General features: G+C 44.1%; 2 protein-coding genes across 2 annotated transcripts; one reads left to right on the top strand and one right to left on the bottom strand.

Annotated features, from left to right (window-relative positions):
* Positions 1–271: 271 nt before the first annotated feature.
* Positions 272–10,481, top strand: crkl (v-crk avian sarcoma virus CT10 oncogene homolog-like). The gene is made up of 3 exons (XM_035184515.2): positions 272–1,563; positions 2,104–2,578; positions 8,230–10,481. The coding sequence occupies exons 1-3, from the start codon at positions 1,256–1,258 to the stop codon at positions 8,362–8,364; spliced, it is 918 nt and encodes a 305-aa protein (XP_035040406.1). The 5' UTR covers positions 272–1,255; the 3' UTR covers positions 8,365–10,481.
* A 2,601-nt stretch (positions 10,482–13,082) lies between these two features.
* On the bottom strand, positions 13,083–16,740 carry LOC118125989 (T-box-containing protein TBX6L). Its single transcript, XM_047344540.1, has 10 exons — positions 16,682–16,740; positions 16,432–16,472; positions 15,853–16,000; positions 15,550–15,652; positions 14,760–14,924; positions 14,522–14,668; positions 14,335–14,411; positions 14,165–14,235; positions 13,818–14,031; positions 13,083–13,639 (listed from the first exon to the last, which is right to left on the bottom strand). Exons 1-10 carry the CDS (start codon positions 16,738–16,740, stop codon positions 13,432–13,434), a joined length of 1,233 nt encoding a protein of 410 aa, XP_047200496.1. The 3' UTR covers positions 13,083–13,431.

Genomic DNA, 16,740 nt, shown 5'->3' with positions numbered 1-16,740 from the left:
TTTATTTTTAACGCACCTCATCACCACAGACATTGTTTCATTGAGCTTTTGGTGAGAGTTATAAAAATCAAAGACAGAGATAACGGTTCATTTCTTTATGATCCGGTTCTGGTTTCAAATTGAGCTGTTCTGGATTCTGTCTTGACGTCACTGTCGCTGTGTCATGGAAACATGATTGACAGCTCTGTTCCGTGCACGGGGACGGGGAGGGGGGGCTGTCCCCGCCCACTCATCGTCGGTGACGTCATCCAGAAAGCGGGACCCGCCCTCCCGTCGCCATTTTCCGGGTCCCGTACTCTCGCGCTGCTGCTGCTGCTGGTGTCTGAGGGGCACGAGCGGAAAACACGGTCAAAGTATTTATATAAAAAAATAAAGTCTCGTGAAGCCCCGGGGATCCCTCGCGCGGGCTGCTGTCGGTGAGCGCACGCGGGAGCCACGGCGCGACGTACCGGGGGGGGGGCAAGAGGAGGAGGAGGAGGAGGAGGAGAAGGAGAAGGAGGGGGGGAGAGTAAGAGATGCACGCGCGGGACACGAGCCGCCGCCGTCAGATCGTTTTTCTGTGTGAGGACGTGTTGGTCGCGAGCCGCCATTTTTCTCCCCGCGCCGCCTCAGAGGAGTCGAGGAGCGGGTTCGTTTCCGTGACACCGAGGAGCCGCCGAGCCGCGTTGCCCACCGGCGAAATGCGGATATAAAGAAGAAGAAGAAGAAGAAGAGGAAGAAGAAGTGAGGGGGCCATCTTTTTTATTTGTCTCCCCCCCCGCCTTCCCCGCCACCCCTGTTTCCCCCCTCTAACTGACAACCGAGCGAGGCGGAGGATTCACCGGAACCGGAGCTGGTGCGTGTTTCTCGGAACGAAAAAAGAGGAAGAAGCCTCGTTCATCAGTTGTTGCTTCGCCCTGTGTTAAGTTTCCCTCCGGGCTTCACTCGCTGCCGAGCACAGGAGCCACATTATGCTCCAAAGTTGGAACCAGCCGGTCGCCGCCTGCATCTGAGAGAACACCAGGTTGTTGTTGTTGTATTTTTTTTAATTTTATTATTTCTGCTTATTTAAAAAAAACCCGGAAGAAACCTCCGGAGCCGGCGTCGTTTGTGCAGAAATCACTCGGGGGGGAAGAAACCCTCTCAGTCGGCCGGGGCGACACATGCCCTGCCCTGCCATCCTCCAAACCCTCCACCCAGCGGTGATCGACCGACACACGGTTTAACTTATTCTCTAGTTTTTCTCACTTAACTTATTATTTTTTTGAACACAATCATGTCCGCTCGGTTCGATTCCTCCGACCGGTCCGCCTGGTATTTCGGCCCCGTGTCGCGCCAGGAGGCACAGACCCGGTTACAAGGACAGAGGCACGGTGTGTTCCTGGTCCGGGACTCGTCGACCTGCCCCGGCGACTACGTGCTGTCGGTGTCGGAGAACTCCAAAGTGTCCCACTACATCATCAACTCGTTGCCCAGCAAGAGGTTCAAGATCGGCGACCAGGAGTTCGAGCACCTCCCGGCTCTGCTGGAGTTCTACAAGATCCACTACCTGGACACCACCACCCTGATCGAGCCAGCATCCAGGTAGGAAAAGTCACCCAGTGCCCCCTTCACTACATTTTTAGAGGACACAAATACCCAAACTCCAAAATACTGACCCACTTTCCGTCAGACTGCAGTAACCTGCCTGCAGTGCACCCAGTTTGCCAAATCTGACACAAGCTCTGCCAGTTTACTGCTTTCATTAGAGCTCTGTGGTGTGTCCCAAGAAAAACAAAGCCCCTGGTGTGTATGTTACTAATCCGTTGGTAGTGTTGCCTTAACTCAAACCAGATATTGCATGTGTATCTCTAGTGCCAAAAGTGTGTATCCTTCCTGTATGTCAATATCCAATATCTTACACAATTACATAGTTCTGATTATAGCATTTTGCTCACCCACTTGTATTCACTGCATAAGCAAACATCCATGTGCAAGTGTAGTTTGTACTGGTTGTGTTAGAGGAAACCCATCTTTGAGAACAAATACCCTACAGCGTTCCTGAAATCCACTTGACACAGGCCTCCTTTTTCTGATAACCTCATCATGTCTCCTTCCTCTGCCCCTCGGTTGTGATCTCCCAAGGTACCCAAGCACAGTGAGTGTTCCCATCCAGCCAATGGGCGGCCCGGACGAGAACCTGGAGTATGTGCGGACTCTGTACGACTTCACTGGCAGCGATGCGGAGGACCTCCCCTTCAAGAAGGGGGAGATCCTTATCATCCTGGAGAAGCCAGAGGAGCAGTGGTGGAGCGCCAAGAGCAAAGAGGGGCGTATCGGGATGATCCCCGTGCCCTACGTGGAGAAAGTGGTACGACCCTCATCCCACCCCGGCCAGCCTTCCCACGGATCTCGCAACTCCAACAGCTACGGGATCCCCGAGCCATCCCACGCCCTCGTCCACGCTTACGCTCAGCCCCAGACGCCGTCGCCGTTGCCCCCTGGCACACCCGGAGCAATCATCAATCCTCTACCGTCCATGCAGAACGGCCCTGTCATGGCAAAGGCCACTCAGAGACGAGTGCCATGTGCCTACGATAAAACGGCTCTTGCTCTAGAGGTATTTCAACGCTCATTTTCAATTCTTGCCTTCTAGTTGATCTAAAATGTGCCTTTTGTCTGTTGTCTTTCTGTCCTCTCTACCTCCATACTCCATGACCACATGGAAATCACCAGTCATTCAATATAACACCTTAATAATATGCTGTTTTTGTAAATGATGGGGTATTTTAGCTAACACCAAATTGTTTGGTCTTCATAAAGGCAGCTAAAATCGGTAAAGTCTGCAGACAAGATTAGTGTTGAGCTTTGAATGCATTAACTTTTGGTAAAAAATTTGGTGACATCGAGAGCAAAAAATCCGTAATATTTTCAGATCACAGGTCATGTTCTAAATCCAGCTTATTGTTTGTCACGTAACCAGTAGTACTTTTCTTTTGTACTGCAACAACTTGGATTAAATCTGAATGCCACGGAAGAGCCTTAGCTGCAACTGTACTTGGTTTAAAGCTACAGGGCCTGGTTTTTTATCTTTTGATAATACTCAAGACAAACATGAGTCCAGTTGCAGTGTTTATATAAAAAGACACTTGGGGACCAACTCAGCCATAACCATGCAAACAATAATGTACCATTCAATACCTCAGTTTTAGTTTCTAAGTTACAGCACAGAATATGTTTGTAAGTGCAGAAGTATTTCACTTTATGAAGAGAATCTGCTTCAAATGACCACATGATAGCTCCGTGGTTGGTAGACGCCTTAAGCAATTTTGTTTTATTGGTATGGTAATGAGAAAAGATCATTCTTTTACAATTCTTTATGTTCACCCTGTTGTTGTTTTTAGAAATGTCTCAGATTTGGACAGCCCTCGAAGAACGCATCAAAAAAGTGAAATGAGGAATCGTCCGTTTCACACGTTTAGCAGATTATATCTAACACTGCACGGTTTCTTGAAATGTTGAACTATATTCTCCATTTAAATTGCAGTAGTCAGTATCTTGTAAGGAGCATCGGGGTAAACACCGGTGCCAGCCACAGACCTACCACAGCCACATCAGTGTTTCTATCTATGAAACTGTCGTACCGTGACTTGTGGTGCTTCTTGAAAACTACGCTCATACTACTGCTCGCTGGCTGTAACAAATGTACCTCCTCTGTTTATGTTTATTATGACATTTTGGGGGTTTAAGTGAAACCACACCCTGTCTGCAGGTGATTCATGTTCATTGGCTGCAAGTTGTCATCCTACGACGTGCTGATGTTGTGGTGATGTTGCTACTAGCATTCATGGACACTTTTAGACCCTGATTCCCTGGCTTCTGATTTGACTAGAAGTCACGGTTGGGTGGTGTAGTGTGGTTTGTCTACATATTGTCACTTGATTTCCTCTGAAAAGCCATTAGAATCCCAGTTGGACTGTTTGTCTGTAGCGCACGGTGGCTTTGTCTTCTTGCTAGCCGGCTAGCTGCTAAACAGGCAACAGCACTGTGGCATTTCTCAGCAGTGCACTCTGGCTAATACAAATCTGGCCTGACTGAACTAACATGTTGAAGCATGTGATCTAATGCTCGGTGTGCACTCCACATCTATAGTGGGGCTCCCAAAAGCTCAGATAGGAGAGCGAGCTGCAGCTATGCCCTCAGGGGAGGGTTGAAAATTAAATGTATCTTAGCTAGAGATGGCTATCATTAAGATTTGAACAGTACTGGCAAATACTGCTTATTGGTCAGGTACTTTCACAGTATTCTCATGGGTTGTTTTTGTTTTTCGACAGAAACAAGGAAACAGATGTCTTTTTACTGTCAAGTTGTCTGCGCTGAGTGATCTGAAACTATGAATTTCTGACATTTTGAAAGATGCTCTGACCATTTCAGATTGAATCTTTGAACTCCTTTAAGAGTGTACATTATAAGATCATGTTTACTTCACATTACCTTAATTTAGTAAGCTGCATGTGTGGACCTCTAGCATACATACCATACCTGAGGCAATAATAGATCAACTGCATTTCACCTGCATGTCACTGACAGGTTTCTACAAATCGCTGGTGTTTCTACCCTTTGCCACACTTCTCGATCCTAACATGTTAGACACCCTGTGTAACTGACACATTGAATGTCACACTCTTAACTTTGTATGAGGTTCTTGTTCCTAATACCTAATTTATCGATGATAGTTCATTTTTGAGACGGCCACCCTCGACAGTGACGTGAAGCAAAAGGCTAAGATGTCTCATGCTACTGGATTTTTTTTTGTGTAGCATGAAGTAAGTGTTTCTGCAGTTCCACAGAGGTGTTACAGAGTGGCAGTTATTTTTACCTGCAATAGCGACGCTCAGCACGAGCAAAGATGACAAACTGCAGCTAAATGTTTTTTCTGCACTGCATTGCTAATAATAATGCTTGTTGAGATGCTAGACTTGTTTTTCCCTTCCCCCAACGTCCATGGTGATGTTTTTCATGGTCCACATTTTCACACGTCAATGTGTTATATACAGTGTTTTCAGTATGCTTCCATAATCTTACCCTAGCTCTGCTGCTGTTCGTGTGAGTGGTTGTAGGAAGTGGTGCACTGTGGTATACTTGTCCCTGTGACTCTTGCACAGGAATGAGAGTGTAAATTTGGACCATGATTAAACCTGGTGAATGGTATTCTTGCTAAAGGTTAGCCTGCTCCCTCTAACAAAATTACTCCTGTCTTCTCTGCTCTCCTCCTCGTTTACCCCTTTTTTTAAATCAATAACTGATGACGACAATTAACACAGGAGATGCGTTATACCTGATTCTGCTGGACACGGAGTTAAACGGGTCAATAAGAAATGTCTGCACCGCTCCGCTGCCTGTCACCACCCACCTTCTGTCACCGGCTGCACTGAGCAGAGATGGAACTTTCCATTTAATAAGAATAACGAATTGTTCATTTAACCAGCTCCACACGGAGAGACAGAGAGAGGGCAAATAGAAACATACCTTCCTTGGCACTTGTGCTAGGATATTCTGTGTGATCGTACAGTTCAGCTGTGGAGTGTTTGGAAACTGGTCTCATCCAGGACGATTTATTAGATCCACGTCTCCCTGTAACAATAGTTATATGACTCTTCGAAAGCAGCTTCCCAATCCTCTACAACTTTCATTCCCAAATGAATATCCAAAATACTATATTACATGGATTATTATCTGTTTGGTGTTATAAGCTGGTCTCAAATGTGTGTTTTGAACTGATTCAATATTTTGTTTTCAATCAGTAATGCCTTTATGCCACGTTGTTCTCTGTCACCACGCAGAGTGGAAATGAAGATGTCCACCCAGATGGTGAGCATATAGCTGCTGTGAGATTATGAGTCACGTTGCCTCTTATTCAACAGTATTTTCTAGACCTACATCATTGCACCTCAGACGTGCTGCTGCTGTTGTGAAAAGTGCATCTGAACTTAACTAGTTTTGTTAATCCAGTGGACAAAGAGAGGCTGTTCAAATCCATGAGGCAGCAACTGCTTCAGACTGGTGCCATTCTGTCTCAGACCCAAAACAAGTGAGGAAGAATCTAAAGGAAAATTGTGACGCAAACAGCAAACCTTACTTGCACATTGTTGTCACGATAGACAGGAAGGCAAACCCCTCCTCCGGCAATGGGAAAGGAGACAATCGCCTTTTAAACAGTCAGGTTTACCTGTGTTATAGTAATCAGAGTTTACCAGCTAATTTATGTTTTAAAAGAGATACACGATTGTTTAGAAGGAGCTTTCTTTTGGTTTGGTTTCTCTCGCCTCATGGAAATTAACCCATCAAACTGTCAGCGCTGATTGTGTCCACAATGATGTACGCAACAAACTTTACACTCACCGTCTGTTGCCCTGGTTGAATTAAGTTTATTTGATAACGTCAGCGAACATATTTTTGGGATTTACCATTGGTAGGCTTGAAGTTATAACTGCTAGTGTCCCCCCTCCCCCCCTCGATGTTTCAGTGGGGATTTCTGAAGAAAAGTTCTTACTTAATCACATTTCTTCTTTTCTGCTCATTCGACATGTTAATGTGGTTGTTACATGGTTTTTGAACATTATGACTAATCTTACCATATCTTAAATATTTTGCGTAACTAAATGGATAGGGCCCAACTCGATTGATTTTGAAATCTAGAATTTTTAGTTACTGAGCAATGAGTATTGTCATTACTTGAACTGAGGGGAGAAAGACACCAGGAAACCATAGAAGTCCACCATTTGGGGGAAAACGTAGTATATCCTGGGATATTTTTGATTTACAGTTCTAGTTTTCACCGAGAACACGCACTTCAACATGTCTCATCTTATCTCTTCTCTCCGTGTCTGCCTCAGAGAAAGTCGTGCCTTGCAGCACAAACCCTTTCGTTTTTTACTGTGGCTATTTTGGGGCCCGTGGGGTTTAAGAAGCAGAAGCCCTGAGTCATTATTTATCTACTTCAGAGACAGACAGTCCACAATAAATGAAATCAGGTTATGTCCTTCTTGTTTGCATTCATTTGTTTTGCAATGTTCTATTCTGCTTTTTTACTGCTTTCATAATTCACGATTCTATAAGATGATTATGCCACAACTCTTTTACCCTGAGCTTTTGCGTTGTCATAATACATTTGATCTGTTTGAATCTGTTTTTTAAAGTACTGGGTTTACAGGGATTTCTTCAACTCTCTTGAGTATTTTAGTCTGCGTTCATAACAGTAATCCAGCACTTCACATTTGAAACTTTGGAAGTTTAAAGGCAATATTTTCCGCCTTCACATGTTTTATTACATTTTTGTGATCTTAATCTAAGTTTTCATCATCATCATTTTTTTCAAACTGGCAGATTCAATGGAAGTAATTCTTTGAAATGCAGATTTCACAGCAGCTTGTATGACTTAGCAGCATTCTTATCATTCCAGAGTGGCGTAAAGGATTATTGTTACAGATGATGTCTAGGACTGGATGTCCTTGAAGCCCCATTTTGAAGTTAAAGCTACAAATGGTGCCTTAAACATACACGTTTCAATCACGATGGCGACTTTCCCCCTTTTAATCCTGATGAAGAATGTGGCTTTGACAGATTGGGGTCACATGCAGTGTCACTAACCCATCTGAGCGACCGCTCTGTGGTCCCTCGTCATCTGTTAAAACCACAGTGTAATGCGCATGTGGAGAAAATCTTATTTTGAAAAAGGGAATTTGGTAAATCAGTTGTACCCATTGATGGGGAAGCTCAGACTGTTTGTCTATATTGGCGAATATATATTTAACAAAAATCTCTTATTCCCAGGATGTCATTATTAAATCCTTATGACAAAGAGAAGGCTTGGTATTATACAGTGTGACCATAAATGCTTTTATAAATAACTATAAATATAAAGAAAAGACAAATGCAACCAAATATTTAGAATTTGAATTATAATAAATATAATAGTTTTCACATTTTAACATGCAATGTAAATGCACTAAATGCCGTTGAAAAACTCATATCATCCGATTGTTATCAGCTAACCGATAAATTGGTTGAGATCTAGTGGCAGTTACATGGAATTGACTTGTTTCGATATATTTTTTTTCTCATCTATGAAATGTTCAAGTTTTAAGTGTTAATGTGAAACTGACACTTGACCGAACTTAAACTGTGATACATGCAATAAGTACATTGTTACCTCTGTGACTCATATACTGCACCTCCTGTAACTCCGCCTCTTGTCCTTTTCCCCCTCAGGTTGGTGACATGGTCAAGGTTACGCGGATGAACATAAACGGTCAGTGGGAGGGCGAGGTGAACGGACGACGAGGCCTCTTCCCATTCACCCACGTCAAAATCATAGACCCCCAGAATCCGGACGACTGTGACTGACCTCCCACTGGAGCCTCTTGCCAGTATCGACGTGTACCCAAATCTGCTGGCCGACGCCCCCTTTTCCCGCCATTGTCACCGCGGTTACGTGCTTGCCTGCTTGGGGCTGTACCATGATTGCGGCCCCGCTCGTTGCCAACCGTCGCAGGGCTTACTGACTGTTTACAGCTTTGGACAGCGGATCCAAACTAAAAAAACCTGACCCCACGTCTCCCCTGTCCCCGTCCCCTTTCCCGTGTCTTGGTTCCAGGCTGGGCAGTGTTTTTTCGCATTAGTGTCCTTTTCATTTCCAGATCACTGGGCATCAGTGTGAGTGTGTGTGTGTATGTGTGTGTGTATGTATATGTGCATGTGTGTAGGAGTGTGTTCACAATAGATATTTACCACATGACATCACATGTCTGTTTTGTTTTTTTATTTGATTTGTGAGTATTTGTTATGTTTGAAGTCTTGGGGACTTTAGAAAGCGTTGGTGTGCGATTGTTTAGTTGATGCTGAGACGTTTGTACGAAGACTTGGACTTGGGAGAGCACTGAGGCTATGAGGAGTTAACCAGCCAGTCAAAACCTTATTTCCCCAAACAATCAACAATCAAGTCACTTTTGTAACTTAACCATCACACACTTACTGGCCATGAGGATTTTCAGGTTGACGGTTCATTGTTGTGTATGTGGTGTGCGACTGGAGTCAGTAGGTAGCAGATGTGGAAGATCGCAGTTGTAATTTGACATTATAGATCCGATAATCCCATCCCACCTGGCACAAGTCTGGCTGACAAGATTATTTATCCTTCTGTTGATGAGATGACGCGGCCATTATGTGATCTCATCTGTCCCTTATTTGTGCCACATGATCAACAATATTTCTTTGTTCATTGTTATTTTTAATGGAGACATCGAGAAGATGTGTTGTGGAGGGTCTTTTTTTTGCATGCCCACTTGGTACCGCTTGACTGCCATTCTCATTCTTTTTAAATTTATAGACGAGCAGGTTTGTTTAGTGCCAACAGCAACAAGCTCTGGAAGATATATTCCAACTTTTCTCCAGTGAAGTGCCGAGCTTTGAACAGCTAGCTTAAAGCGCAGCATGAGCACTCGGGACTAAAGGCTTTTACTGAAGCGAGAAGCTCTGCTATGTCAGTGGCGTAGGTCAGGAAACGTGGAAATGTCTCAGCGAGCCGATGAGATGCCTTTTTTTCCAGATAGTAAATGCATCTTTTAGTGCATGCGACGCCCTCTCTAACCTTATGTTTTAAATGTGATGTTACAACCTGCTCTATTCCTTCAACATTCAGTCTGTGCACAATTTTTTACTCATTTTATGCAAACGGACTCCATCGGACTAGTTCAAACTGTGCTGCAACCAATTCAGTTTGTTTAGTGGGAGCTGAGGATCGAACGGTTACGAAAACATTGCCGACCCCCCCCCACCTACATTTCTGCTGTAAAAAAAAAACGTTTTGCTCACGTGTATCCCCCCCCCTCCCAGTGCTCTCTGTTCAAATCATTACTCAGCCGTTCACTCTGAGTAACTGTGCAGCTTTTAGTTGTATCCAAATTTTTGTTTGTAGTCGGCTATTAAATCAAGCATTTTTAGTTTTGTTAAAATGAGTGATGTTATTAAACAAAAAGTACCTAAGGTGACATTTACAAAAAGGGAAAAATGCCTGCTGGTTGCCTCTGTGCATGACCTCTTGGCCGGGGGAGATGTTTCTGCTCGGCCGAATGCTGCTTAATGTCATTCGTCTCCTTATTGAATAAAGGTTTCTCTTATTTGAATCCCCTCTGGTCTGTGCAAACAAACCAGTGTGGGGGTTTTCCTCATCAGACATAATGAAATCTACTAATTAAGCAATATGCCCTGATTAGTTCCTTTTCTTGAGGTGAACTCGCTTTTCTCATGCTTCTGAGTTGTTTATTTGTAATGGCATTAACAGTATTACTGTGCTCTCTTCTCATATTCTAGGAAAGCCTGTCTTGTACTTAAGAATTGAAAATTGTGCCTTTTATTTTCTTATACCATTTACATGTGTTAATATTTCCCATGGTTAACACCTGTGCTGGTATTGACCCTTTATGTACAGAACAAGTAAATAAAATTTACGTCTACTTCTTTAAGTCGCTGTGGTGTCGTCCATCTGCTTGTTGTTTTTATAGGCGATTGTGTGTGTGGGGGGGTGTTTTGGCATCACAGGTTGTGTATCTGGAGCACAGGACACTAGCTTGTGCTCTAATTTTTGACAGTTCCAGTTTTGATATCTGGCTGCGCCCAGGAGAAAGGAAGCAATTAATGAATTTTAATGAAGTGCTATTAAAAGACAGTCAGCTGACCTAGAGGAGGGGAGTGGAAAACTTTTCAAGGGCGACGTTTCAGACGGGCATCGACAGCGGCTGTTTGTTCAGCACTTAACAAAACCAGGTACAGACAACATGAGTATGAGGAAATGCGTTAATACAATGTTGTGTCTTTCGTATACTGAAGACTCCGGCTGCATCGGCTAAGAGAAATATGACACAAATGCAGGTGCTGGCAAAACAGAGCTTTAGATAACTATACAATTTTACCACGAGCAGGGACCCTCCTCTTTATTTAATTGAATCTGCAAGATGATGTAACAGTTTATTGGATGCACCATGGTGCAGATAGAAATGGTCTATAAAGCATAATGCTCGTCTTTGTATGTAAATAAGTCCCGGTGCCGGTGCCAGGTAAACAAATTAATTCATCAGTAAAACCAGCACAGCCATCTGTAGAATAGTGTGTCATCCACACACCTCATTCCAGTTACAGATATCCCCCCCCTCCAGCAGACGAGCAAACAAATTGAATACGTGTATTTATCAGTATGGTTCAATCCTGTAAAATATTCCTCTCTCTTGGACATGATCTTTTCATGGTATCGTTGAGGGTTAGTATAGATCTCATGGAATTGGCTTCGCTCTGGTTGAAGTCCTGACCAAATGCTCACATGCCCTTTGGTGCTGCCGTTGTAGCTCGAGCACACTAATTGACCCCATCTGTGCTCGATGATTCATTTCACAGCGTGGTGAGAGGAATCCAGGATGAGCTGCTGTATGTGGGTGACCCAGATGACCCAGGCTGCCACAGGAAGACATGGAGGGTGGAACGGCCACCGTGTGCTCACAGAGTCACAGTTTGAAAGCTTCCCTATAGGCAGCATGTCTGAGTGACTAAAACCGTACCTGCTCAATGTTTGGTAACATTTGTGTCTTGACCTCTTGGATGAAATGTGCTTGTTTCTACATTTCTTTTAATATTGATCTATAAAAAACTTTATTATGTGCTCTAGAAAAAGGCTTTCGCAGTGTCTGCTCCCCCTCGTGTCCCAGATATGTCCTCCCTCTCCCTCTCTCGTAAAACATTTACAGCACAGACGCTCCGGCCTTCTGCTGGGGAAACTATGCCAGACAATGATGGTAACTCCACACTCGCTGACTGTCATCGCTGTGTCAGGTCAGACTCGCCGCATCGAGGACAGTCTCGCTCTGCTCCATCGTTCTCACCCTTTCTCAACTCATCCCAGAGTTGTTGTGTAATGCTCCAGCCCAGAAGATTCCAGAACAGTTGATGGGTTACAGAACAACACTTTAATGGTTACACATGTGTTATTACCTCCACTAGGAGGTTATATTCCCCTCTGTCTGTTTGTTTGTTTGATTCTCAACAGGATTACCCTGAAAACTACTTAACAGTGCAAGGATGAAGGAGGAACCCATAAAATCTTTGCAACAGATCTGGACAAAGGGGCAGAACTAGGATATGTTTTCACTTTCTTTAATATTGTCAACAGGCATAACTACGAGACTGATATTTAATGGTGTGCATGCAATCTGATGTGGATTGTGGGCCTTGGCAGAGAGTGACATTCTATTTGTTTGTATTTGAATTACCAGAGAAGATCCAGTTCCTTATTTACATGATCTTGGTGGTAACTGGAGCTCGGCAGGTTAATACTGGTTCTATGGATGGCGATGACGGTCGATTGGTTGGGCCACCACTTTGGTTCAGACTGAAATACCCCATCAAATATCACTTATCTTACCAAATATTGGATGGATTCCCATGAAATTTGACAGATATTGTCATGTGATCCTTCAGCTTTTCATAATTAACATGTCAGATCTTCCAATAATTTGTTTCATGATTAAACATTTGCAGAAATAAAGCACAATAACCTGTACTTATATATAGTGGTAATTGGCACGCTAAGTAAACTAAGATGACACAAGACCTGCTCACTGAGAGCTAGTTAGCATTTAGCCTAAAGCAATGCTGCTGCTGTGCCTAAATAAAGCTTCGCAGAGCTGCTGACGTTCGTTGTAAACCCTTTATTGGTTTAAGGGTTTCTGACTCACGTTCGGATGTTGACATTTTTATTTTAATGTATTCAGTGGATCGCATGAATCAGATGAGCTGTGTCCTTCAATCTGATCCTAACACTTGGAAACAGAAGCAGACAGGACGTCGTTCTCCATTTATTGGGCTGTTTATTTCCTTAGCATCTAAACCTGAATATGAAACCATGTCACTTTTTGATGTTAATATGACTGATACATGATGACCTGTCTGAATAAAAATGTTCACACAGTTATGATGTTGAATAAAAATTCAGTTTTTTTATGCATTGTCATTTTTTGTTTGAAGAAAATACAACTCTTGATGTTTGACTCTTCACCTCAACAGTCTTTTTAGCTCCAGATTTTATTTCTCACTTATTTACCTTCTGAAAACAGCTCAATATACAGTATATACGTCTAAAAACAAACAGTAATCTATATACTGCTCATCTATTTACAACAGACACCTGTGAAAGCTCAAGCACGTTTGCAGGAACATAAATCTAAATTTTAGAAAACCCTGATTTCTGCCCAGGTTACACATGAGGTCCTGGACATATGTGAAACTTTGTACACATGTTTAACACAAACCATAGGAGTGGACTATCCGTTTCTGGTCCGCTCATAACAAAAGCATTTCTTCATTCTTTTCAAGGCCTTAGTGACATTATCCTCCATTGACGCTGTCCCCATTGCAAAGGGTCAAAGTTCACCAACAGGAGTACGAGAAGAGAGGGTACTGGCTCCAGTCCGCTGTGTTGCCGTGGTGATGGTGGTGCTGATGGTGGTGGTGGTAGGTGTGTGGTGGTTGGGCTCCGTGCTCCGCTGTGGAGAGTGTGTGAGGAGGGGGGTGGACGAGGGGGAGCGCTGGATCCACATCATTGGACGGGAAGGGGAATCTGGCGAACTCCACAGATCTGGAGAAAAGAAAGTGATGTCTGGGTTAATTTCAATGCATCGTCGTGAGTTTCATAAACTGGTCTGACTATAGGGTTAATACATTTTCGTGTTACTGCTTTATTTCTGTTTATATTTGATCTCCCTGCACTAAGCCTCATTGGATTTTCATCTCATCCTAGGTGTCTGAACACAGACCTGTAGGGCTGGTGTGCCACGGATGCAGGCACCATCTGTTCTTCGCAGCTGTAGTCGTACTCGTGCAGCTCCAGGGGCTCAGCGTGGAGCCTCTCCGACGGGTCCTGCTCCACCGCCCAGGCCGAGAGCTGACCCCCTTTCGGTGACGGCTGCACGGAGGCCTCATCCTTCTCCGCCTGCACCGACTGAGAGGTGGAGGGCATCCTCTGCAGGTCTGAGAGGGAAATACAACGTTTAATGTAGGATCTCACAGGTATGTCAGAGGGATTGGAACGCTGCTCACAGAAAATACTTGATAATACCCCCAGGGTTTGTATCTGCTGGTGTAGGTTGATTAAAAAACGTACCTGGAGATGTGCTACAAAGAGCCTTCCTGTCCAGCGTGGCTCTCTTTGCAGGAGGGCTTCCATTCCGACACCTATGGAGAGATAAAAACATTTAAATCCCAGCGTTACACTCACAGAAACGTGTAAAGTAGCACAGAGTTGCTTTTGACTGCATGCAAATGAATTCATACCTTTTGCCGTGGGAGTGGGTGCCTCCCTCTCTGAACCCCTTTGCGAAAGGGTTGTGGTCAATCTTCAATTTGGTGATCTGAAAAGAGACAAAGATACCTCACTGTTAATCTTTGGTTTCTTTTTCTGTGACCTGCCAGTTGCAGATTTGATCAAACTTTTGTGTGTTTTTCGAAGGTCAGTCTGCACCTTTGGGTTTTGGTAGGCCGTCACTGAAGTGAAGGACGTCTCAGGGAAGGAGAAGGTCTGGAAGGGTCCCCAGCGGACGGTGTAGGGACTGTCTGCTTGTATCACATGGAACCTGGGGAAGTAGCGGTGCATCGAGTGCAGGATGATCTGATGAGGGAAAAGAAGAGTGGAGTGAGCCAAATGCAGATGGATAATTAGCATCGTATGATTATTTAAAAATAGCGAGGTGGTGTCTTACGTGGCCGTGCTGGTCCAAGGTGTTGTTGGTGAGCTTCACCTTTAGGAAAGAGAGCGACTGCTTCATCCAGTGACTTCCTGTGGCAGGGGAGTCCGGGTGCATGAATGTCCGACACGGGGGCTGGGGCTCTGCCTTCCCTGCGACCTCCCACTGATCCTTTTTCCACTACAGAGAAATTGGGGGAGGGATGCAAGGGTGAGTGTTGAGACCTTAGGACAAGACTTGATCAATCAATTTCATGAAACATGATTTTTTTTTCTCGTGGTGGAGGAAATCTTTATTTTTGTTATTAATCACAAGGATGTTCTTTGTGGTGTTCGGTCACAGGGGGTTCAGGGAGGCTCTTGTTTTCTGCTCCTTGATTTTGATGAGATTTCTTTTTAGCGTAAATCGTAAAAATCCCTGTTTCTCCCCAGTCGCCTCCATTGTAAACTCATTCACAGCTCTCCTACAGTACTTTAAAACCTTTATAGTGTACTTCATTGTTTTCAAGTGTGTGCTAAGAGCAGTATTTGTGACCAAATGGGCCACATCAGTTGATGCAGGAGGCTGTTGACTGTGGATGGTCGACTGCCCCTCACTCACTGATCGTGAATAAGGAGGGATGCTAATTGATTGGGCCTCCAGCCGTGAGTGCACAAACAGGAAGCAATGAAAGGCTTTGATATGCAGCGGAGTGGCCCACAGTGGGGAGGGCTGAGTCTGGCTGCAGAGCAAACTGCTGCTTCCAACAAACACACACTTTTGAGTCCCTGAATTTAAAGATGTGCAATGATACACGTGTGTTTACCTTGTATTTGAAGCTGTCTACGGGAACCATGTCCATCATGACGATGTAATTGGCAAAAGGCTGGAGCCCGGTCAGACTGACGCTGCAGTGGGGGAACACTCTCCTGAAACAAATACACAAAATCATCAGCCAGTGAAGGTTTCAAATGTTTTCTTTGCAAGTGGAATCAAATTGTTGTGATCCTTGAACACGGAACTGTAGAATATGTGCAAATTCTTTGCTTTGCAACACTATTCACATATATCTATTTTCAAGAAGCCAGATTTACCCTCAATTCCCAGCTCAGTAATCGACTGATCTTACCTCCCATGCTTTGTTATGATCATCTCTGTTCCGATGTGGTCAAAGGACTTCCAGAGGTCTGCGTTCTCCAGGATCATCCTGATGCTGCCCTGCTGGTATGAGTCTGCTGCTGGAGGGGATCGAGGCACGCTCATGTTCGATTTAGAGTCTGAGGACACAACGGAAATAAACATCTTAACAGTTCTGCAGCTGGAGGTAGAGAGTTTTAAAACAATTCTTACAAAGCAGCCAGATTATATCTCCCTGCGATCAGAGTTTATTATGTGCTGTGGGGATCAGAACAGAAAAGCTTGATCTCTGTATTTATTCCTCTCAAAACAGTAAAATTCCTCATTTTTCAATGCATAATAAGAATGTGCATTTTACGGAAGAAAGTAATCTGGGGGGAAAAGCTACACAACTATTTTAATGCTTCATAACCAAATGCATCTTGCAAGACTGGAATTATTTGACCTACAGCCCAAAAACAAAGCATTACATTAAATATCTCTCTCTATGTGCATCACTAGATCAATCACAGTATAAAGATGCACATGTTCATTCTCCACAGAAAAGACCAATACTGAGACGTAAACTCACCAGAGAAGTGTTGCATGTTACTGAGTCCTGTTCTCAGAGTTCTCCCAGTGGATCCTTGAGGTTCAGAGACTAAAGTGCTGCCTTGTTGTCAGAAGTTCTAACTCTGAAGTCAGATCCATCAGGGGTCTCTATCCTTGAGATGTTCGAGCCTTGACCTTGATTGGTTATTACAGAGAGGGCGGAGTCTAAACAGCCGAGGGGGGTGTAGTCAGGATGGACCGAGTGGGGGGGGGCAGGTAAAGAGTGTTACCTGATGTTTTGAGGCCTTTTGTTGTGAAGTTCACACGCTCTGTCTCCAAACTGTGGCAT

Source organism: Hippoglossus stenolepis, chromosome 18, assembly GCF_022539355.2.
Source record: "Hippoglossus stenolepis isolate QCI-W04-F060 chromosome 18, HSTE1.2, whole genome shotgun sequence".
NCBI classification, from domain to species: domain Eukaryota; kingdom Metazoa; phylum Chordata; class Actinopteri; order Pleuronectiformes; family Pleuronectidae; genus Hippoglossus; species Hippoglossus stenolepis.
This window is presented reverse-complemented; position numbering and strand designations above follow the sequence as displayed.

Bases quoted from the DNA above. Each gene is read 5' to 3' on its own strand.
- crkl (XM_035184515.2), top strand. From the start codon at position 1,256: ATGTCCGCTCGGTTCGATTCCTCCGACCGGTCCGCCTGGTATTTCGGC. The intron at 1,564-2,103 runs GTAGGAAAAGTC...TGATCTCCCAAG, and splicing joins CTGATCGAGCCAGCATCCAG to GTACCCAAGCACAGTGAGTG. The intron at 2,579-8,229 runs GTATTTCAACGC...TTTCCCCCTCAG, and splicing joins AAACGGCTCTTGCTCTAGAG to GTTGGTGACATGGTCAAGGT.
- LOC118125989 (XM_047344540.1), bottom strand. From the start codon at position 16,740: ATGCCACAGTTTGGAGACAGAGCGTGTGAACTTCACAACAAAAGGCCT. The intron at 16,473-16,681 runs GTAACACTCTTT...ATCCACTGGGAG, and splicing joins AAAAGGCCTCAAAACATCAG to AACTCTGAGAACAGGACTCA. The intron at 14,412-14,521 runs GTGCAGACTGAC...GTCTCTTTTCAG, and splicing joins CGGCCTACCAAAACCCAAAG to ATCACCAAATTGAAGATTGA.